At 41.4% G+C, this 22,148-nt stretch overlaps 3 protein-coding genes across 5 annotated transcripts in view; 2 read left to right on the forward strand and 1 right to left on the reverse strand.

Annotated features, from left to right (window-relative positions):
• The first annotated feature begins 584 nt into the window (after positions 1–584).
• LOC131431387 (adenylosuccinate lyase) lies at positions 585–2,604 on the forward strand. The gene is made up of 4 exons (XM_058597072.1): positions 585–793; positions 867–1,112; positions 1,171–1,751; positions 1,804–2,604. Exons 2-4 carry the CDS (start codon positions 966–968, stop codon positions 2,525–2,527), a joined length of 1,452 nt encoding a protein of 483 aa, XP_058453055.1. The 5' UTR covers positions 585–793; positions 867–965; the 3' UTR covers positions 2,528–2,604.
• Positions 2,605–4,922: 2,318 nt separating this feature from the next.
• The window catches only part of LOC131431398 (uncharacterized), an 87,216-nt gene continuing 69,990 nt past the window's right edge, over positions 4,923–22,148 (reverse strand). For 2 of the 3 annotated variants that reach the window (XM_058597084.1, XM_058597100.1), the window contains exons 2-5: positions 9,066–11,872; positions 6,535–7,722; positions 5,583–6,325; positions 4,923–5,513 (exon numbers count right to left, since the gene is read on the reverse strand). In XM_058597084.1, the coding sequence (XP_058453067.1) occupies positions 5,318–5,513; positions 5,583–6,325; positions 6,535–7,722; positions 9,066–11,872 (4,934 nt within the window). In that variant the 3' untranslated portion in view covers positions 4,923–5,317. The remainder of the gene's footprint in view (positions 5,514–5,582; positions 6,326–6,534; positions 7,723–9,065; positions 11,873–22,148) is intronic. The other variant, XM_058597093.1, reaches the window with a different exon arrangement.
• The window catches only part of LOC131431413 (uncharacterized), a 78,732-nt gene continuing 69,237 nt past the window's right edge, over positions 12,654–22,148 (forward strand). Inside the window, exon 1 of the mRNA XM_058597164.1 lies at positions 12,654–12,749. The gene's annotated coding sequence lies outside the window, so the exon portion shown is untranslated. The remainder of the gene's footprint in view (positions 12,750–22,148) is intronic.

Below are 22,148 nucleotides of genomic sequence, written 5' to 3' on the forward strand. Positions count from 1 at the left end.
ATAGTTCTTTACGATTGGTGATTGACAGGTTATAATGGCCACATTGGTAACCAATCGCAGATCGCAAAAGATCCGGAAGAGCAGCTCATAAAGTGAAACTCACAACGATTTCTCAGTTAGATATCATAAGCTGCCAATGAATTTTAATTGCATATTGCGTCCGATTCCGAAATTGTTGAGTGCGATGGGCTAGAAAATTTTTTTGTAAAACTACAAACGTTTTTTTTCGGTTCCGGCCAATAAGCCTGCAGTCTACATCCAATTTGAAGAGGTATTCCGAATGATTCACTGCTCGCTAAGAGCAAGACAGAACAGTAAACGAAAAAAAAATGATTACTCTGTCATCTCATAGTTTAGATGCAATTTCTTTTAAAAGTGAATGATGTTGGCTTTTAGACCGTTATCCAGAAAATGTCTACCGTGAATCTGTATAAATGGCAGCACTGCTTAGCTTTATTTTCTGACACATAAACGATAAAACCGTTTTCGCTTGCAGACAGCTGTACCAATACTAATGCAACGATGTACAGGGCTAACTCGATTTTGAATCGTTTTTTAAATGTTTTCATTTGCCGGTATGTGGATGTAGTATAAGCTGATCGCGAAAACAGATGACTACAGAAGTTTCAGTTTTGGAAAACACGTGATGCTGTCTTAATTTACGTCAATGAATAGTTGTTTACTTATGAATGTTTTTTTTTGTTATTGATGTTACAACTATAGTTAGAGTTTGTTGACTACAAGGCTGTTAGAATACTTTCACTTCATAGTTATCACAATCCTTATCAATAGAGTAAGTTATTGTTCAATATATAGTCTTACTAACAGCAAACAGTGCACGCAGTAACTTATCAATTCATTCTCAGAAAACACACTCTCAGAACAACGAAGTCCCGCAGATTACTTTCAGCTGTCGAAGGAATCATTCAGTAAATCGTTGATAGTTTGGACGAATTAATTAAAAGATGTCCACATTCAACCCGGAATTTTGTGGCTACCGCTCGCCGCTCAGTACTCGATATGCCAGTAAAGAAATGCAATATCTGTTCAGTGAGCAGAATAAGTTCTCAACCTGGAGAAAGCTATGGATCATTTTAGCTAAAGCTCAGAAGGTAATTTTGTTGAGTACATGGCCATCACAATATTGGCTTACATTATTTCCCCCGTCAGGAACTTGGCCTTGACATTAGCGATGCTCAGATCATCGAAATGGAAGCTCACGTTGAAGACATTGACTTCAAAGCGGCTGCTGATGAGGAAAAACTAACCCGTCACGATGTGATGGCCCATGTACACGTGTTTGCCAAGCAGTGTCCTCTTGCGGCCCCTATAATTCACCTGGGAGCAACATCCTGCTATGTTGGAGATAATACCGATCTGTTGGTACTGCAAGGTGGATTGCGTCTTCTGTTACCGAAATTAGTAGGAGTGATCAAACGTCTGTCGGAGTTTGCGGTTGAATATCGAGATTTGCCCACCCTGGGCTTTACTCACCTGCAACCAGCTCAACTGACGACCGTTGGTAAACGATGCTCTCTCTGGATTCAGGATCTTCTGATGGACGAGAGGGCGTTGAAAAGTTGTCTGGACAATTTGCGTTTTCGTGGTGTCAAAGGAACGACCGGAACTCAGGCTTCCTTCCTACAGCTGTTCAACGGCGATGGCGAAAAGGTTAAATTGCTCGATAAAAAAGTGACTGTTCTGGCTGGTTTCAAACGTTATTATGCTGTCACCGGACAGACTTATTCAAGGTAATTTTATTGGTAGGTAATTTAAAATGAATTCATATAATGATTTTTGTAGGAAAGTCGATCTTGAAATCGTCTCTGCTCTGTCCAGTTTGGGCGCAACGATTCACAAAATGTGTTCGGACCTGCGACTGCTAGCGTCTCGTAAGGAAATCGAAGAACCATTCGAGCAGACTCAAATAGGCAGTTCGGCTATGGCCTATAAACGCAATCCGATGCGTTCCGAGCGATGTTGTGCAATAGCGAGACATTTGATAACTCTGCACGCCAATGCCGCTAACACGCTGGCCGTTCAATGGTTGGAACGCACACTGGACGACTCTGCCAACCGTCGTTTAACACTGTCCGAGGCTTTCCTGTCGGCAGATGCCTGTTTGCTGACACTGCTGAACATTTCACAGGGTCTGGTCGTGTACCCGAAGGTGATCGCCCGAAACATTGCCCAGGAATTGCCATTCATGTCAACCGAGAACGTGATTATGGCCATGGTGAAGGCCGGTGGTGACCGACAAGTTTGCCATGAAAAAATTCGCGTTCTGTCGCACGAAGCCGGGGCGCAGGTGAAGCAGCACGGGCGCGACAACGATCTGGTGGAACGCATCAAAGCGGACGCTTACTTTGCGCCGATTCTTGGTGATTTGGAAGCGATTCTAGATCCGAAAACATTCACCGGTCGGGCTGCCGATCAGGTGGTGGAGTTCGTGCGCGATGAGGTGGATCCAGTGCTCGCTAATTATGGCAGTAATATTGAGAGCAAATCGGTTGGATTGGCTATTTAGATGATATGGTTTGAAAAGTTTATGCATTTATGAAATGTGAATAATAAAATGTTTTTGAAACATGATTTGATTACACACCCGGAATAGTTTCTATGTACATCAAATCAAGATGAACAACAAACCGAACGTAACTTTTCACGTCTGATGTTGGTTGAATGTGTTACATTGGACATGTATTTGATCCGATTGGATACCGTTGTACAATATACGTTTTAAACATTCCAAGGTTAATTTTCGGTTGATTTTTTAAAAGGCCGCAAAAGCAAATGACAGTTTCTCTTTGTTTATTTTCTCTTGTGTTAATTACCAAGCGGTTTTCACGTTTAGCATACTAAAATTAAATAAAAATTATACCCGAAACCTTCGACTTACAAAGAGAATTGTAAAATCCAAGCAAAACTTTATAATCACGTCACAATAATCGAAACAGAAAGTGATCAAAGAAAAACTGTTACTTGCTCATACGGCCATTTGAATAATCAACCGAGAATTAGAAACGGTCGCAGTAGTCGTGCACGTCGAATGTGAAAAATTTTCGCTTCCGTCAAAATTTTTCTTATGACCTTGTGATTGTAATTTTGTGGTGATTCTGTGCTAAGTAAAAGTAATTATATGAAATTATTTTTCGTATGGAGACGCGTGATTCAGAGGAAATGTATTTCAATAGCCTGGACCATGAAGTCTCTTTACCATTACCGATCTTCGAGAACGAGTAGAACTTAATCGTGGATATCTCGAGTTGTACTAAACGCAACAACATAATTCATTTTTCATGCTATCAGGAATATAATCAGCAATTTATGACAAAAATTTCAACAGTGTGAGTTAACACAAAATTACACTTGCTTGCCTTTCTCGTACTCGTGACGACGGTTTTGAGATAATAAGGCACCCAATCAATCCCAAATCAAAAATGGACAAGTATAAACGATAAACTATGGTCGAAAATCAATCATTTCTGCTTGTACTTTGAGCGGAACTGAACGTCTTGGTGAGGACGTTCCACGAACAGCAGCAACAACAGAACCTGAATTAGGATCCACCTGAACTCAATCACAGGTTTAGAATTTAGTTTCATACTTCAGTTTCAGAATTTAGTTCCAGAATACAGGTTCAGAATTAAAAGCTATGATTCTGGGACTGAATCCCAACTCTGGGTACTGAAGTTCTGGTTTCTTGACGAGATTTTGCAACTGAATGTGAAATTATGTTCGGGATTCGAATCCAGAATTCTGATTTAGGATTTCAATTTCAGAATTCATAAACAAAATTCAGGACATGCATTTCAGATCTAGATTCTGCAACCAAATGTGTTGTCTGAGTTCCGAACCTGAATTTTAGAACTGACTTCTGAACCATAAATTTAATTCCTAAATTCAATTTCAGAATTCATTTCTAGGACGCTGCACGCTGGAACTAAATTCTGGAATATAGATTCTGTAGCTAGAATTTCAGAATTGAAGCTCTAGAACTAAATTCAGAACGTAAGTACTGTAAATGAGTTCAGTTTCATAACTGTAGAAATAATTTTATGGCCTGATTTCTTGATCTGGATTTCAAACCTGAATTTTGCAACTGAATTCTTAGCCTGTCTCAGATTTCGAATTTAGTCCTTGAATCCATTTTTAGAATTTTTAATAAATAATAAATAAATCATGGCTAAAAAGACTCAACGGTGGTAAATATTTCAATAAATTCAGCAGGATTGGTCCTTTTCAGAACCATTAAAACACTCTAAAAGGATTATGCGAAATTTACCTCTACTATCTAACTCTACAAAAAAAAGACTGTATTGCAAGTGACATTACCATTTCGAGCCCCGGCCTAGAAGGATTCTTAGTGTCAGTAGGATCCATAGTACTAGCCCTGCAATGGTTCTGTACACTAAGAATCGGCTGCGAAGTCTGTTGAAACAGAAAGGCCAAATTCCACAAAAGGAATGTAATGCCAGGACTTTGCTTTTAAGTGACATTACCAAACGGCCTCTCTTCATTTTCTGCACTTTATGATGAGAGCTAACTTTTCATTCTTGGGTCCATCCTAAGCCCATGGTAGGATAGCTAGCTTAGAGTAAATACTGATCCTCATACCTACCCAAATCTCTAACTCCGAGACATCTTTAGAGGAGAGTGCTAAGTCGTCGTCCTTTCGGAGAATGGATAAAGCATCAACATTTCCACTCTCCCTACCTGTGAACGATGGAGATCGAGGTGACGCTAACCAGAAACAAAGAAGTACGTACTCAAAACATGAGCAATGTAACGTATATTATTTGGTAAGATGTTAACATCCCGAAACTATGAAGAAATATTTAACCAACTGCTCGAGTAGTTTTCCCTGGTAGCTAATTTATTTGAGGAAATTTCGGATTTCATTCGAATCAGAACGTTTAGCATTTCTTCGGTTGCATACCACAATAAAATATTGATCTTACTTGAAGGTGGTTCTATCCTACAGTAAGCAACATCGAAAAGTTACATATATTGTTGTAGATTATTTTATTAGCCTAGTTTCTAACATAAAAACTCTCGCGGTGGTTGCGGAAACGATCAGAGTTGAGTTTATGTTGTTTTTATTTTTTTGACTACGAGACATCGTAAGTGCGAAAAATAAGAAAACCATACATCTGTACTTTGTCCATTGAATGTAAATAACATTTCTTCTTTCTAAAAACTACATAATTACTCAACAGAAAAGTATCTTAGTTTAAACACAAAACAAACTATTTTTTTCAATTTCGTTTAAAAGTAACTGCCACTAATGCCGACTTGTTTCATCGTTCCCCCCTCCCTATCGATTGCTGACACTCGGCGGTGGCTGAGAATGTGGAAACAGATGGTAATTGGAGTGCGACGAAGTGGAAGGTGTTGGACTAGCGATGGGCCTTTCGATGGTCATCGATTGTTGCGGTATTTGGCTATCACTTTGCACTCCCAAACTGCAGTAGATCTCCTTCATCAGGAACAGCATTGTATCTTCCGATTCCCTAATAGGAAAAGAAAATTCAAGATTAAACTTCTGATCACAGCCCACAGGAACAGAGTAGTCCACTCACCAATAGCACACGTGACTGGTCAAGGCAAACAAGTATTCGTTGAAAAATTCCAGGGGAGCCTCCTGCAGTACGTAATCGATTCGTCGCAAACTGTTCAACTGTCCGAGAGGAAGATCGGTTTCTCCGGTATCCAAATCTCCCGATGAAACCGTCGAAGACGACGAACCACCTTCGTACTTCAGTTGATCTTCGATAACCTTATCAACCTCGTGTTCTATCGCCTTCTGATCGGGTCGGTTGAGTGAAGTGATCGCATAAACGGCATCCACCGTATTCCGGAATGTGTCCAGGACTTTCTGCTTCAGATCGGTACCAACTCGCAGCATCGTTTCCTTCAACTCCAGGTGCATCCGTTTGCGACCCTTGTGATGCGGAATCAGAACCGGCCGAAGATTACTCAGCTCCGGATTGACTAGCGCTTCGATTCGATACGCCACCGGATCGTACGGATGGAAAATGTTGAAGAACCCATCACACGTGGGCAGCTTGAAGTTCAACCCGAGAGCATCGATCCCCCGCACGGTTACGAACATACCGATCGGGGATCCGAGAGCGAAAAACTTTTTCGGATGAAACAGCAACTGCGGGTAGGCAATGTACGGTTGACCGGTCCCGGCTGGACCCACCTCGTAGTTGATCTGCTGGGAACATTTGCGCGATAGCCGCCGATGGCTGGGATGGGGCCTGCTGGTGCTGTTCAACGCTGGCACACGATCGCCGTCCGGATTTTCCTGAAAATTATCCTAAGGGTTAGTGACGTCTGTTAGTCGGGCGATAGTTTCGATGCACCTGGCGTTTCTTGAGTCTTTTCTTGAAAGCAAATAACTTTTTGCGGGGCTGAAATCGTGTCAATCGGGTTAGAAAATCTGACCCCGAATATTCAATAATAGTTCCAAACCCTTTTCCATTACCAGAAACGTCCCCTCATAAAAAAAACTGAAAAAATACTCACCGAATTTTCCGTCTCCATTGGTTGCCCTTTCTGGTGGCACAGCAAGTCGAACAGAATCAACGAACCGAGTGAGTGACCCGCCAGCGATACGCCTCCCTTGAAGTTAGGATTTCGTTGCAGAAATAGCGAGTAGAGACGATTCAATGACTTCCCGACGGCATCGATAATGCTCTGGCAGAACATTGGGCTCGTGTAGAACAGCACATCCAGTAGGGTATCGTTGGTAAAATTACGCAGCTTCGGAATCGACTCCAGCGTGATCGATTTCAGCTTTTTATCGACCCCGGATTCCTCCGAGTGCAGATCGTTGTGCCACGAAATTGGCAACACTTCTACCCGCCCAATGTCACCCCGATCGAACGAAGATCGATAGTGGCTCTGAACCAGCTGTGCAGAAATGCTTCGGAATTCATCGACCACTTCTTCTACCGGTCGGAAACGAAGATCACATCCTTCGCCGATCCCATGGACCATAAACAGCAGGTGATCTATTCGTTCCGGTTCACCGTCTTCAATATTAAATTCGTCCACTCCGCGTTTGACAACCCGCGGTCGGTTAGTTGTTGGCGGAACAGGCGAAGTGTTGCCCCACGAGTCGGGATTTTGCGTTTGTAAAAAGTGAACGATCACCGAAGGTCCGTGAAAAACAACTGTCTCCCCGTTCGGAATGACCACTCGCCGGTGCCACTCTCCCGATGTGGCAGCTTCCTTGTATTCCCGTTCTAGCTGTTCCGCAACTTCTTCTTCATAAGGTACAAATCGAGAGTCTACGTTTTTGTAGAACCACGAACACCTTCGAACTTCTTCCGACGATCCCTTCCAATAAACCGGCGTCATTTTGCGCTCCTTAACAACCACATCGTGCCGTCCACCGTCCACGTGAATAACCATCGGACTAGCTTCCCCGTCGACCAGCGGTAGCGCGTCCTCCAGGGCCAGCGAATCACTCATCGAGAACGGTGTCCAGATAGCTTTGCTTTCCACTTCACGTCGGAAGAACCAATGCCGATAGACCGGCCGGTAGGCGATGTTCGTGGTTTCGCTAATCGATGCCATCGAACTGTCGACGGCGGCTGCCGATGTACCGCCGGTACCGGCGGCCGCAGCCGTTGCCGTCATCGCCGCCATACTGCTGCTGTTGGCGTCAATCAGTACGTCCTTGGAGTAGGTGTCGTCCTCGAAGGCGGACTGTGGAAGGAAAAATTGAATCGGAATCTCATTATTTATGCACTGATAGGAAGGTTCGGGTTGTGATTTATCTTCAGCCAGTCCGAATATTGATCGCATAGAACAACTAAAATTACGGGAAAAGTGTCAGATTCTGTAGTCCAATCAGAAGCATCAAAGTAACCTATGAAATTCAACTGTTTGATGTGGTAAATTATTTTGACACCTTTTTGTTGATAGACTTCTGAGCACGTGCACCCTCAGTGCACATAGTTAAAAAATGAGTGACACGCCACTTAATTTCATAAAAAGTCAGCACGTGGTCAAAGTTTGAGTTACCAAAATTCTAACTTGTTACTCAAAATGAGAAAAAAATATTTTTTTTCCAAATTTGAGTTTTTTTGCATTCAATATAAAGGAATGTTTTTCGCTTATATTTAAGCATTTGGAAACTTTAGTTAAAGTCATACTTCTTTCTTTTCAATGGGGAATAGCAAACATTGTTTCAAAATCCTTCAAATTTGAACCGTTTGAAGTCGAAATTGAACAATTTTGATACCTCCACTTCTCACGCACGAAAACGCACTAAACAGACTGTATTTTCGGTCTGTATTTATTCCAAATTAACAACATCCTGACTTATTTGAGGAAAGGTGACACTTCGAAAAGCAAACAACTTGAGTTTTGCAATGACTGAGTGGAAAAATATATTGGAGAAGCCAAATGAGTGAACAACTAGCAGAAAAAATGATTTATTGGAAAAAGTTACGCTCAGAGACAAAGAAACCTGAACTTAGTTATGGCGGCTTTACGTCAAACCAACTAAAATTAATAAATCGTTAAAAACAATTGCGGTTTGATTTTTCGTGACAATCTGCTTCTGGTAGGAAAGGGCAGACTATCAATACAACCTTCATAGGAGTCTGTCGCTGACGATGTCCAGCCAGCGACTGGCACCAACAAAGAAGGTGGTTTGTTGTTGTTACATTTGAGTTTTATTTGCATTTATTTTTGGTTTACAATAATTTAACAATGTAAGTGGTACAGCTTTCGCTTTTCAATCTTTGATGTATGTCTTATTACTTTTTAGTTATTTCATTTTGCTCTGCTATTCGCAACAATATTTGTTTAACAATGTAATAACAAAGAAGGTGGCAAGCGATTATACCTAAATACACTCTCCTACTCAGTGCTTGAGCGAAAAATAGGTATAAAGCGAGAAGACTATTGTTTAATGGACAGAGAAAATGTTTTAATGTATGGGGTATCGAACGGGTGACGGCCAGGATGTAAAAAAAGTTCAAATCTTTAAAATCACACTCTCCAACAGGGCAGATCCGCCACAGACCACCACGTGAACTCACCTTCTTAAACTCGAACAAGTTGTCACTGCTGAAGATCGGCTCCGGGGCGTTTCCAATCCGTTCCTGTTCGACCGGATCGTCGTACCGATCGTCCAGTTGACTTTCGTTGATGGCCCGGTCTTTCTGATTGACGGCACTCTCCGACGAATGCTGTTCCTCGTCGGTGGTTTCGTCGTCCCGGTCTTCCGGTTCGATAATCCGAACTGATTGCTCTTCGTTTTCCTCCTGTGGAGCGGAAGCTTTCCGAATCACTCCGCTGTCAGCCGACACCGACGAATGATCGACTGCGTCCCGATTCTGGTTTCCGAAAAATGTACAAGCAGCTAACGGTTGATTGGTGCTTGGTGGTGGTGCGGTCAATCCAGTTGGCTTGTTTACCACCGTCGGTGTATCGTCAAAGTAGTTGAAAAACTGTACCTGCGACTCGGTTGGCGGGTTCGGTTTGTTGTTCGGAACCACCGGACCAGTGTTGAAGTAGTCGGAAGGATTTGGAAGAATCGGTGCTATCGATGGAGGTGTTTGGTGTTGATTGGATATTTGCAACGAGGCAAAGTTCGCGTTCAGAACATCCGATGGAGGAGCAACTGGAGGTGGTGGAAAGCAGGAATCAGTGGAGAAGAAGTTACCGGTTGTTGGAACTGGATTCGAATTCGGATCGGTTGATTTCAGCGGAGCCGGTTGCTGGATTGGATTGGCGTTGAGATCTTCGGTTTGAGGTCGCGGTGCAATTGGATTAAAGAACGAAGCGGGTGGAATCGAACTCGGTTGTAACTGTGCTGGTTGAGGTTGCGCCGGGATTGGATTAAATAAGGATATTGGAGCTACTGTGACGGCAGGTTGTTCGAAAAAGGCTTGTGATTGAGGAGGTGCACCAAATAGTTGGGAGCTTTGAACAGCTGGAACTGTCGGACCAAGACTTGGCGGAACGGTGTATGCACTTCGACGGGTTTTCTGGAGGTTGTACTGCTTGGAACCACCGGCACCGACCGTTGGAGGCGGTGGAAGAGCGACAGCTGGAGGCGGTGGTTGCTGAGGAACTTGTGATGGATTGAAGAAATTTACTGCCGTTGACGGTTGTGGGTTACCGATTTCTGTCGGAGCGTTTGGGTTGAAGAAACTGACCGCTGGCGGTGGAGGCTGATTACTGAAATCAGTCGGTGCTGCTGATGCTGCTACTGCAGGTGGAGATGGTTCAGGAACTACGTCCGGTCTCGTAAACAAACTGATCGGTTGCCCGTCGCTAAACAGTGCCGGTTCGCTAAGATTCGAGTTGGGACGCGGTGCTGGCGACAGAACGTTTTCACTCGATTTCGAACGACTGTCAAGGATGGTTTTCGTTTCCCTTGGTTGAGCTTCTCCGAACGGCGTAAACAGGTTCGACTGGCGATTGATGGATTCGCTTAGCGATGATTGCGGTCGGGAGGTGACGATTCCGGTATCTCCCGTCGACAGTGGCTCACTGCTTCGCTGCGGTATCAAACTTGGTGGTTCGAAGGGTTTGCTCGGTTGAGCCGGTGGAACGGCGTTGGAATAGTGGTTAGGTGGTGGTAGTTGACTAGGATATGTAGGTAAGGATTCCTGTGGAAAGATTGGAGTAGCGGGTTGAAAGAAGGTTGCCGGGGATGCGGCTTTAGGAGGTTCTTGATTAGGCAGATAGGTAGGAGCTGCTGTAGGTGCTTGAGGAGCTAATGGATTTTTGTATAGACCCACTCCTCGGCTGAGGCGATTGGAACTGTAAGGATTCTTGGACGGTTGGTTTTGGTGCAACTGGGGAACCGTTGGAACTTGGGCGGGTGTGAAGAATGTTGGTGGTGGAGGAGGAGGAAGTAAAACTTCCGAAACTTCTAGCGGCGGTTGTTGTTCTAAAGAACCTCCGGTTACTGGTTCAGCTTGCGGCGGAAGTTGACCTAGGTTCGGCGGTGGTGGCGGTGGCAAACACTGTCCAAATGCCGGTCCAACCTCTGGAACACTGGAACACTGAACTCCGAAATAATCAACAGGACTTGGTGCCACGGGCTGTTGGGGTGGTGGTAATGGTCCAAACGCTGGTTTTGGGATTTTTTCCAATAGGTTCGGTAGTTTCTCGAAGAAAGAAAACCCCGACTTGGTTGGCTGTTCTTGTGAGCCTTGATACTCCGCTTCCTTATTCGGTACAAATTGACTCAAGTCTTGATTTTGTGCGGGAGCTACCACAGCGGAAGGTGGTCCTGCCGTACTCAAACCAGGTATGTGGGCGTATGTTTTCTTTTTACTTCCACCAAGCCGATAGGTGTTGGATCCCGTAGGCGGCACCGTTGGTGGAGTCGAAGCAATTGAAGGCTTACCAACGGCTTCTGGATTGAAAAATGTCGGAGGAGGTGGTAGCGGTTGTTGTTGTTGTTCCGTAGATTGGAAACTTTGGGATCCCAAAAACTGTTGCTGGGAATAGTCATAGGCTACCTGTGCGATTGGGACTTGCTCTACCACCGGTGGTACAGGTGAACTGTAACTTGACTGTGAGGGGGCTGGTGAAGTACCCTTAATGACTCGACTGAATGTGGAAAATACAGTCGATGCTACGTTCGGCAACTGAGCTGCGAATTGGGCGGTTATAACCGATGTTTGCTGTAGATAAGAATTCGACTCAAGACTTCTGCTTTCGGAATCCTCAAGATCCAGAAGGGGATTGTACTCCGCAGCAGCGGATGGTGCGGCACTTGACGAGTCGGCTGTCGAGTGCAGATCGATCTCACTAAAACTGTCCGGGTCTTGAAGCTCGGGAACGGCACCCGGTTGATGTGGACTGAACACAATCGGTTTTCTGATGTCTGCAAGCAAAAAGAGAAGAAAAAAAACGTGGAAGAGAAGAATGTCAATAACAGCTAGTGTTTGATGCAGGTTACGCGCGTATCCGATATTAAAAATGCTAATGAATTCTGCCGGTGCGTCCTTTGATGGCCACTTAAGCGAACCATAGCGAACGTGTCAAATGTGGCCATTTAAATCATACGTAGAAGTGTTTTTTTATAGCAGCTAGAATGTGCTAGAGCACATTTGTATTCTAGAAATAGTGCACTCGAATGCGTCGTAGCGAAAAATAAAAAATAAAACTAGGAAACTTATTGCTAGCAGCATACGTAAATCGATTATGATTTTGATACAAATATGCCATCGAAGAAGTAACTGTGTGTGCCGGGGCCTGGGAAGAATGCTTATGAATGCCGTTAAGAACGTGATTCGCCTGCTGAAATCGTCTGCCACAACAAGTAGGAAGATGATGTTTCGTAGAATGAGGTGTTTGAGAAACAGCGCTCTCGTGATGCACAACAAGTGCGGCTTTGTTGTGATCGTTGTCAGTATTTAGCATTTCAATTACTCTGTTTTAACACAAGCTGTTTCAATCGCACGAGCGAATAAAAAAATATGTCTAAAAAAATCCAAAAAAGTTTAAAATACATCATCATCATTTGATACTTTTCCGTTTCCGTGTAGACAAATTTGACAGCCTCATGGACGGGGAGCGCAGTAGGCTGGGCGTGTATTATTGTTTTCATTGCAATCTGTAAATCTGCATGAGTCTCAAGTGTCGGTGTGTTTAGTTTTCAACAAAATGTGAAGCATTTCCCCGGTAAAGTGGTGGAAGAATTTCCCAGGTAAATTTAGGTGTGAGCATCGGAGCAGTTCGTCACCCGATTCGGAAGTATGGTGAGGAGATTTTACCTTTCAGGACAACGAAAAATTTGGCTCTGCAAACCAAAATATGAACCAGAAAATCGTGCAAACTTTCGCGAGATGTGGTCAAAAAACTGAAAACATCCAAGCGTACCGGTCGATCGAATGAATATGCGAAACGGACTGAGGAATTTCAACAAGCAGAAAAAAAGAAAATCCGGGTTTTTTAATTAAATTTAGTGGTGTAATGATTCCTTTCTCATATTACTTATATTTCCAAAAATATCACTAGAAGATTCTGCCAAGAATTTTTGTTTAAACTTGAATAAATTAGAAACTTTCTCTGGGTATAAACTAACACAACCTTTTCAACTTGTAAACAGTTATGTCAAGTTAATAAGCATGGAATTGTATGAGAATACTAAGAATTAATATCTTATTTTGCATCTTCGCACTAAATGGCGGTTTGAAATTTTAAACACACTTAATCCTACAGTTCCGGAACCGGAAGTCGGATCCGGATGAAGTTCAACAGCAACCTATGGGGCAATAGTACCTTTCATTTGAGCCTAATTTACATTAAAATGTCTCAGAAAGTATGGACGCACTTCGATTTCGCTGTAAATAATTCACAAGTGTTAGATAAAGCTTTCTTCATTTAGAATTGGAACAAACTTTTGCTCATATTGTGGCGCTCCTGGTGGACGGATTTGGAAGTTCTTGGCGCCCACGTGTCGGGAATTTTGTCAGCTTTGTAAACAATCAACATTGAAGCCGAAAGAAAGGAAAAAAAAGAGCACAGTTATTTGGAAAATTCATTGTGGTCAGCATCTAGGCTAGCTAAACAGCTGAAATTGCCCAGAAATACCGTATGGCGCGTTATCAAACGGTATAAGGAAACATTGACGACGATTCGGAAGCCTCAAGCCAATCGTCGGAGTGGAACTGTCGACCGGAAACTGCGTGGTAAGATTTTGAAGACGATTAAGAGAAATCCTAATCTTTCGGACCGTGATTTGACCAGAAAATTCGGTGCTGCCCATAGTACCGTGAGGAGAACTCGACTCCGGGAAGAAATCAAGTCGTATCGAGCTAGCAAACAGCCAAATCGGACCATAAAACAGAATAGTGTGGTCAAAATTCAAGGTATGTCAAGGCTGACTTCGGGCAAATCCCAGGTCAAAAATTTTACTTCACAACGGCTCGGGGGGATGTTCCAGCCAAATTTAAATTTGTTTTTGCCGACAAAATTGCAAGAAAATTTAGGATTTGGCAAAGCATTTGCAGCTGTGGCAAAAAAAAACGAAAGTTTTCGTTTCAAATAAGACAATGACATCGGAACTATACCAAAAAGAGTGTCTCCAAAAACCAAAATTTTGCCGTTCATTCGATCCCACGTCCATCCCGTAATGTTTTGGCCAGATTTGGTAAGATGTCATTACAGCAAAGTCGTTCAAGAATGGTATGCAGAGAAAGGGGTCCAGTTTGTTCCGGAAAACCTTAACCTACATAACTGCCCCCAGTTCCGCCCTATTGAGAAGTACTGGGCAATCATTAAGAGGAGACTCAAGGCAAAGAAAAAGGTTGTCAAAGACATCAATCAGATCACGACCTGGTAGAATAAGCTCGCTAAAACGATGGACGAAGAAGGTGTGCGCTGCCTGATGAGCCGTGTTACAGGAAAAAATCGAGAATTCCTTCGAAACCGTGATGAATAATTTTATCCGTATTTTTTCTTAAAAGTATAAAGAAAACGCTACATTTGTATAAGATTTTGAATTCAATAATGAATAACTGAAGTACAGGCAATTAACTTTGTTCCAATTTTATCTTAAGCAAGCTTGATTCAAATTATATTCGATATACTGATAATATTAGACTACAACAACAGAATATTATTCTCAACATTTGCTTAGCCATTGTAGACTAGCTGGCGCATTTTCTTGCAAACGTTCCTTATAAAATTTCGTACAGACTTCTTGGCGACAAGTTTTGACACTTTTTCCAATCTTTTTCGAACTGATGAATGGTTTCGGCTGCCGAGACATGTTTCCTAAGATGTGCCTTCGTTAATGCCCAAAATTTCTCAATCGGTCGAAGTTGTGCGCAATTTGGTGGATTCATGTCTTTTGGGACGAAAGTGACATTTTTGGTAGTATACCATTCTACCGTTGATTTCGAGTAGTGGCAAGAAGCAAGATCTGACCAGAAGACAACAGGATCCTCGCGGCTTCGAATCATAAGTAGAAGTCGTTTTTGTAAACATTCCTTGATGTATATTTCGCTTTTCATTGATGCAGTGGTGATGAATGGTTTCGCAATCTTACCGCAGCTACAAATTGCTTGCCAGACCATAGCTTTCTTACCACATTTTTCGACTTCAATCGATGTCTCGGACTGGTTTAACACTTGTCCTTCTCGCACCGTATAATATTGTGGTCCCGGCAAGGATTTGTAATCGAGTTTCACGTAGGTTTCGTCGTCCATGATTATGCAGTTCAAATTTCCAGCAAGAATCGTATTGTACAGCTTGCGAACCCTCGGCCTGATCGATGCTTCTTGTTTCGGACTTCACTTCGAAGTGCCCACTTTTTTGGCCACATCCCGAACTGAAACCTCCTTCTTTTGCTCGAACGCCTTCAGTATACGTTTATCCAACTGTGGGTTAGCAGGACCTTTTTTTCGACCCGTTTTCGGTTTATCCTCACCGAACTTCCTGATTGCATTTCGCACGTCTTTTTCACTTACTCTTTCCATTTTTGCTATCTTTCTCAGTGACAATCCGCGTTCTGTGCACCATTTGTACTCAATTTTTCGACGTTGTTCTGCTGAAAGTCCATGCATTTCGAAACAAACTAATGAAAACGAATAAACAACTGCACAAGTGGTTAGAGAAGAGTGTAAACAATATAAAAATTGACAGATTGTGAACCATTGCGTAATGGTAGCGGTTTTTTGCGTCCATACTTTCTGGGACAGTCTTTACAATAAACGCTACCTCTAAACAAAAAGCAGCTGTCATTTTCAGATTCAATTTAATGATTTTCATTTCGAAGCGCATTAATTTCTCATCATTTTCATTAACAGATTTTCAATAGAGAATTTTGATCCCTCAATACAGATTTTTCTTTATTATTTCTACGTCTTTGATTCGTCAGTGCAGAGCAGTTCAAATTGAACTGCTTAGTGCTGAACTCGGACGTAAAATTTCTGCTACTTACTTTTTGTTTTGCAACAGAGTGCAATGTTTGGTCATTTAGGGGTTAGCCAAATTTTGTGCTAGGGCACATAACCGTTTTTATTATTTTTACATCTCGTCTTTTTTCCGAAATTGAACAAAGCGGACTTTGTGTTTCGTTCGCAGGCTGGGGTGTTTTCTTCTTCCGTACCAGCACCGGTTTTTCATCGTCATTTTTCATTTCGGAACCGGAAATTGCATAGTATCTTTAAAGACAATGAAAGCATCAATTTGAATCAAGTTTTGTGCAAATCAGTTTTTCCGTTGCTGAAACATCGTAGAAGGTTCCATTTTTGGAGCTTTTCTTCGCCGTTATGAGCGCTTTCGGAACCGGAAACCGGAGACAGCTAGATTTATATATCCACTAACTAACAAGATCTGCCAACTAAATGAATTTAATAGTAAGTTTAAAAAAATTACACCTCGTTTCGCCATCACTAGTGAAAAAATGCTCATGAAATTCAAAAAGTTTCATCTATCGCGCTGTAATACCGAAACCGGAAGTCGGATTCGGATCGATATTTTGGGCACTTTTAAGAAACATTTATTTGAATCTTAGGTTGTTAAAATCGTTTTGAAAATTTCCTAGAAAATTGAGTGCGCATTTTCTCGTAGATTTGCACATATTACCTTATAATTCCGGAACCGGAAGTCGGATAAAAATGAAATTTAAAAGCAAGCTATGGAACCATAAGGCCTTTCGTTTGAATCTAAGTTTGTGAAAATTACCATCAACCATCTCTAAGAAACACACAGGCATTTTGTGATCACGACGAACTGAGTCGTATGGTATATACACTCGGCGTTCCGGGCCTCCGTTCAAAAGTCGGGTTTCACAGTGATTGCATAGCCTTCTACATGAGAGAATGACAAAAAGGCATAGAACCATTTCGCCGAAAGCCATTTTTGCCGAATTAGTTATTTTGCTAAATGATTGTTTCGATGTAAAAATCGGGTAAACTCTTGATATCCTACTTCCTTGCTTGGGAGAATGATTATTGACGAATTGTCATTCAAGGAAGGGTTTTTTTTTAAAAAAAAAACTGACTTTCGACCAAATGTTCCATTGCGGCAAAAGGCTGCTTATTAAACTCAAATTTCAAATTTTGTAATTTTTTAGTCTTTCCAGTTCAGAAAGATGAGAATTAGAGCAAACAAAAAATAGAAGGCATATTGCGAATCAAGGTTATCTAGAGGCTTTAATCATACGATCAAACGTTCCGAATATATTCGCAGCATTTTCTGTTCTATCCGAATGTTTCATTTTTACAGTTGAACTAAATATTTCTCAATAACAAATCATAATTTTGACCGGCAAGACTCTACCAATTTGCTACCAAACTAGCTCAAAACAAGACAAACCGAGGGTATCGAAATTTGCATTATGATATCAATTCAAAACGCAAAAAAATACTGTGGAATAGCTCCGATTGGAATTCTCTAAACATGGCCAATACACGTACTTTTGCTTCCAAAACCTCTCTCTCTCAGCGCGCTTAAGATATCCCTTCAGCGATCGAAGGCATTCCAAGAATGAAATCAGGTTCAAGCTCTCAAATCAGCTTATATCTTCTCGCTTGATGATCATACCAGAGATGAAAACAAAAAAAAAACAAAATCAACCATCGACGACGACGACAGCAAAACCCATTTCCAAAAACCGAAGGAAGTGAGACATAATCAAGGAAGCCAAAGAATTCTTCTCATCTCGTCTCCTCTGCCTGCTTTCTGCTAGCCCGTTGATCATACACTGATTGGACGTAGCATGCGTTGCGTTTTGTTTGACTATTGGGAACCTGTCAAAAAAAAATAGCAATCCATTGTCAAACAGATTGTTTTAACCGATTCTCAGTTTACAACAAGCCATTCAGAGGTGTGACACTTCGGAAAAATGATCAGACGCATCAAGCATCAAGTGTCAGGTCTGGTTTTGTTTCTGTTTGGCGATGGAACCGGGAAGGTAATAAACAGCTCCTCCAGGCAGAAGCGGACAAACACATCTCCCCTGACATGCGTGTGCCATTCGCTGGCTATCCCCAGGGAACTTCTTACTCTCGATTTAATGAAACTTTAATGATTTCGAGAACGAGAAATTCTGGCCGTCGGAGGAGGGAAAGGCCGGGACTCGGCGGACGGTGGTCCAACTCAGAGCCTTAATAACACATTTCGTTCGGTAACCAAAACAGGCGGTTACATTAGCATATGTGTTGCTGTTGGCTCTGTTGGCACACTCGCGCGCTGCCCCGAAGGGATAGCCGTCCTTTCCTGCATTGGTGAGTGGCATTCGCGAAGACATATATTTTGACAGCGATTTTCTTTTGTGTGTTTTTTTTTTCGGGTTAGTTTTGTTTTTCGCATTTTTTTCCCTCGGTCGTTTCCACTGGAATGGGATGCTAAATTCGGTAGCTAATGGTAGCTCGAACACGTGCACAAATAAATATTCTTCGGTTGGTTTACATTACTTTTGTCCCGTATTCGTCGAAAGGGTATTGAACCAATTTTCACTCTTGGAAGTTCGGTTCCGAATCATGCGTTCTCGAAATGTACGACAAACAGGTTCGTAATGAGCAAATCACCTACCAAACCGAGCCTACTTTTTCCCGGCTTATGACCGACCCAACGAACGTGTCCTGATGGTAATTGCTTTAAAGCACTGTCGTTGAGAGCTGACGGTTTTATTGCACAGCCGAGCCCAATTTTGTTTTACACTTTGCTGAACGAGCGAAAACCAGATTTTACATTTCAGATGAACGGTGAAAAATTATATGATTATGCGGGTATAAATATTTTTTTTATGTTCGTATTGATGTTGATAAATCTGAATACGGAATGAATCGCAAAAAACCCATTGTTTGCAGCAATACATTGTACGACGTCAGTGGTATTGTTCGCCGGGGAGGGGAGACAAGTTATAGTTTGGATTGATTCTTATCTCACGGATACAATTGGTACACTAAAAGCTATTTACTCTAAATAAACTGATGGTTGACCTTTCCTTTCACCTTTCGCAGGAAAGAGACTCGAATCGTTTGAGCATATTATTCGGTCGTTGAAGATCCTGAGCTTACCCAGGGTCCGCGGTTCCTAGTATAAGAGTATTCAGTGTCAATAAAGTCGTTGCCATAAATTTAGACGGATTTGAGGCTCTAGAAATTAAGAAAATTGCCCACAGTACATAAAATATCAACGCTGGTTGGTGGTTCAATGCATAGAGCACTGGTCTTCACAAGCCAGTTGTCGTATGTTCGAGTCCCGACCTGAAAAGATTCTAAGTGTCAGTTGAATCGTAGCACTAGATGCGAAATCTGTTGAAACAGAAGGCTTTGCTTTTGTTACTGGATTATAGGCGTTACGAACAGCGTAACAGTTTCAGATGTTATGAACATATTTTTATTTTCAAAGGTAACGTGATCTGCGATGTTTGTTTCCACTAAATTATCCCTTTTCCATCAGGAAAATCATGAAAAGCCACGGTAAGGCATACATCTCCAAATAACCACGGAAACGTGCCACTTGAGCCAATCGGTTCTGATTCCACATTACTATTTGAAAGCTACCAAGTGTTACTTTTTTTTGTACTTTAATACCCAAGCGTTTTCTGCATTAGTTTTGTGAGCTTTGTATATTACTAGGTGTCGCATCTGTCACTTTTGTGTATGTTATGTGTTACCGCGTGTTAACTCTTACTGAGTTAAGCATTATTTTTTTGTGGACTTAGGAGTAACAAACACTACTTTTTAATATATTATGGACATAGCCATAAAAATTTCTGTGAGTTATGCGAATCTAGACGATCCTGTGCCAAGCGTTACTTCTTGATCAATTTTAAACGTTATGAAATGTTTCATTTTTGTCAGTTAAAGGCGTTACGCTGCACTGCTTCTTGATTAGTAGACGTTACCTGGTTTAACACTCTAGTGAGTTACGGGAATTAGTATACATTGTTTGCGCTGTCTTTTTGTGAGTTATAGGTGTTACGAAAAGTTATCGGATATTTTCTAATTATAGGCGATCGGAAGCGGTCCACACGATTCAGTTCAGTGACCTGAATTTGCTTTTTATTGGTAATTACGCTACTTTTTGGGAATAAATACGAGTTACAGTGTTGTGTGTTACAAAGTAAGTTATAGACGTTTTCACTCGCTACTTTAGATTATAGTTGTCACAGAGCATAACACGCGTTATTCTTTCAATTGTCATAGGCATTACTTTGAGTTACATGCACTATATTTTGTGTAAGTTATAGCTGTTACGAAGCCTTACATACGTTACTTTTTCTAAGTAACATGTATTAATAGGCGTTACTTGAGTTAAGTATTACGAAACGTTACATACGTTACCTAAGCGTTGATACTGTGAATTAAAGATGTTACGAAGCGTTACATTTTTGTAAGTTATATGTCTTGCTAGGCATTTTTTTATAAGTAATGTGTTATGAAATGTTGCAAGCGTTACTTTTGTATAAGTTATAGGTGTTACCAAATGTTACATGCGTTTCTTTTGTTGAATGTTATAGGCGTTAAGTAGTTAATATTCCATATATTATAGGCGTTACAAAGCGTTACATTTTTGTGAGTTATAGACGTTACGAAGCGTTACATGCGTTACTTTTTTAGAGTTATAGGCGTTACGAAGCGTTACTTTTTGTGAGTTGTAGGCGTTACGAAGCGTTACATGTGTTACTTTTTTTGTGAGTTATAGGCGTTACATGCGTAATTTTTTTTGTGGGTTATAGGCGTTATGAAGCGTTACTTTTGTGAGTTATAGGCGTTACGAAGCGTTACATGCGTTACTTTTTTGTGAGTTATAGGTGTAACAAAACGTGGAATGCGTTACTTTATTGTATGTTATAGGGGTTATGTAGCGTTACATGTTACAATTTCACATGCTACAGGTGTTACGAAGCGTTACATGGGCTACTTTTTCGTAAGTGTTACATGCGTTACTTATTTGCAATTTATGGTGATATGCAGAATTACATTCGTTACGTTTCAATAAGTTAAAGGTGTTACGAAGCATGCCATGCGTTGATATTTCATAAATTATGAGAGTTATGAAACGTTAGGTTTTCGTAAGTGGTAGGTGTTCTGAAGCGTTCCATGTGTTAATTTTTTTAAAGTTTTAGATGTTACGTATCGCGTATCGTAAGTAATAGGTGTTATATTGCGTTACTTTTTCGTTACACAGTTGTCACGATCAGAGCTGCAAATTGTCAGTCATGTCAAATGACCTTGACAGACTGACTAAAATCATCAATCAACTGTAATCGGTACGGTCAAAGTGTCTGTCAAATGAGATACTCAATGACCAAGAAGAAGTATACTCAGTCAAAGACAGGTGACGCATTTTGTTCTCTCTCTCATTCTCCTATTCCCTGTTGAAGTAAAAAAATTCCATGAGAGTACTAACATAAACATAAATTGATAAAGTTAATTGTTCTTTGTAAAAAGTCATCGGATTTCGGAGTTTATTGGTGTACATGAATTTAATTCAATGTTTATGCTGCTTGATTAATATTTAGTCACATTGTAATCAATCAGTGACAGGAGAAATGAAGATAATATAAATCGCACCGGCAATCAATGAGCGTCCTGGTGAGTGTAATATCAAGAGAATTTATGTTATGACAGATCGGCTCTCAGACACTCAATATATGATGATTGGTAGAGCCTGGTTGGCAGCAGTCCAATGACATAAACTTTCCAATCTTCGTCGTGCAAAGTTGCTCGTTGACAGTGACATTTAGCAGCTCTGGTCACGATAGGTTGCATGGACTATTTTTGATAAATTTGAATAAATGTCAGACCGATTCTGATAATTGCTCAGCTTGTATAGCCGATTGAACGCTTATTTTTTATTAAAACTGATTTTGGATCGAAAGTGGCACGATGAAAAATTTGGGAGAATAATTATATTCTAGTCTATCACATGAACCCCAAGCACTGAAATGAAAACTGTCTGGGTCCAAGGCCGGATACATCATGTAGTAGAGGACTGCAACATTTCGAACAATGTGTAACAAGTTTTTATTTCCAAGACATACTTTGCATTGCAAAATGTTCTTGATATCGTGTTTCGTTTCAATACAATGTGGACAGACAATCACTCAAACCCGAATGCATTTCGCAATTCTACGAACAGCTGGTCATAGAATTCTTAACGGCCGGATTCCGTCAACGATGCCGACTATTTTA

The sequence above is a fragment of the Malaya genurostris genome, chromosome 1, assembly GCF_030247185.1.
Source record: "Malaya genurostris strain Urasoe2022 chromosome 1, Malgen_1.1, whole genome shotgun sequence".
NCBI classification, from domain to species: Eukaryota; Metazoa; Arthropoda; class Insecta; order Diptera; family Culicidae; genus Malaya; species Malaya genurostris.

Bases quoted from the DNA above. Each gene is read 5' to 3' on its own strand.
- LOC131431387 (XM_058597072.1), top strand. From the start codon at position 966: ATGTCCACATTCAACCCGGAATTTTGTGGCTACCGCTCGCCGCTCAGT. The intron at 1,113-1,170 runs GTAATTTTGTTG...TTCCCCCGTCAG, and splicing joins TTTTAGCTAAAGCTCAGAAG to GAACTTGGCCTTGACATTAG. The intron at 1,752-1,803 runs GTAATTTTATTG...TGATTTTTGTAG, and splicing joins ACCGGACAGACTTATTCAAG to GAAAGTCGATCTTGAAATCG.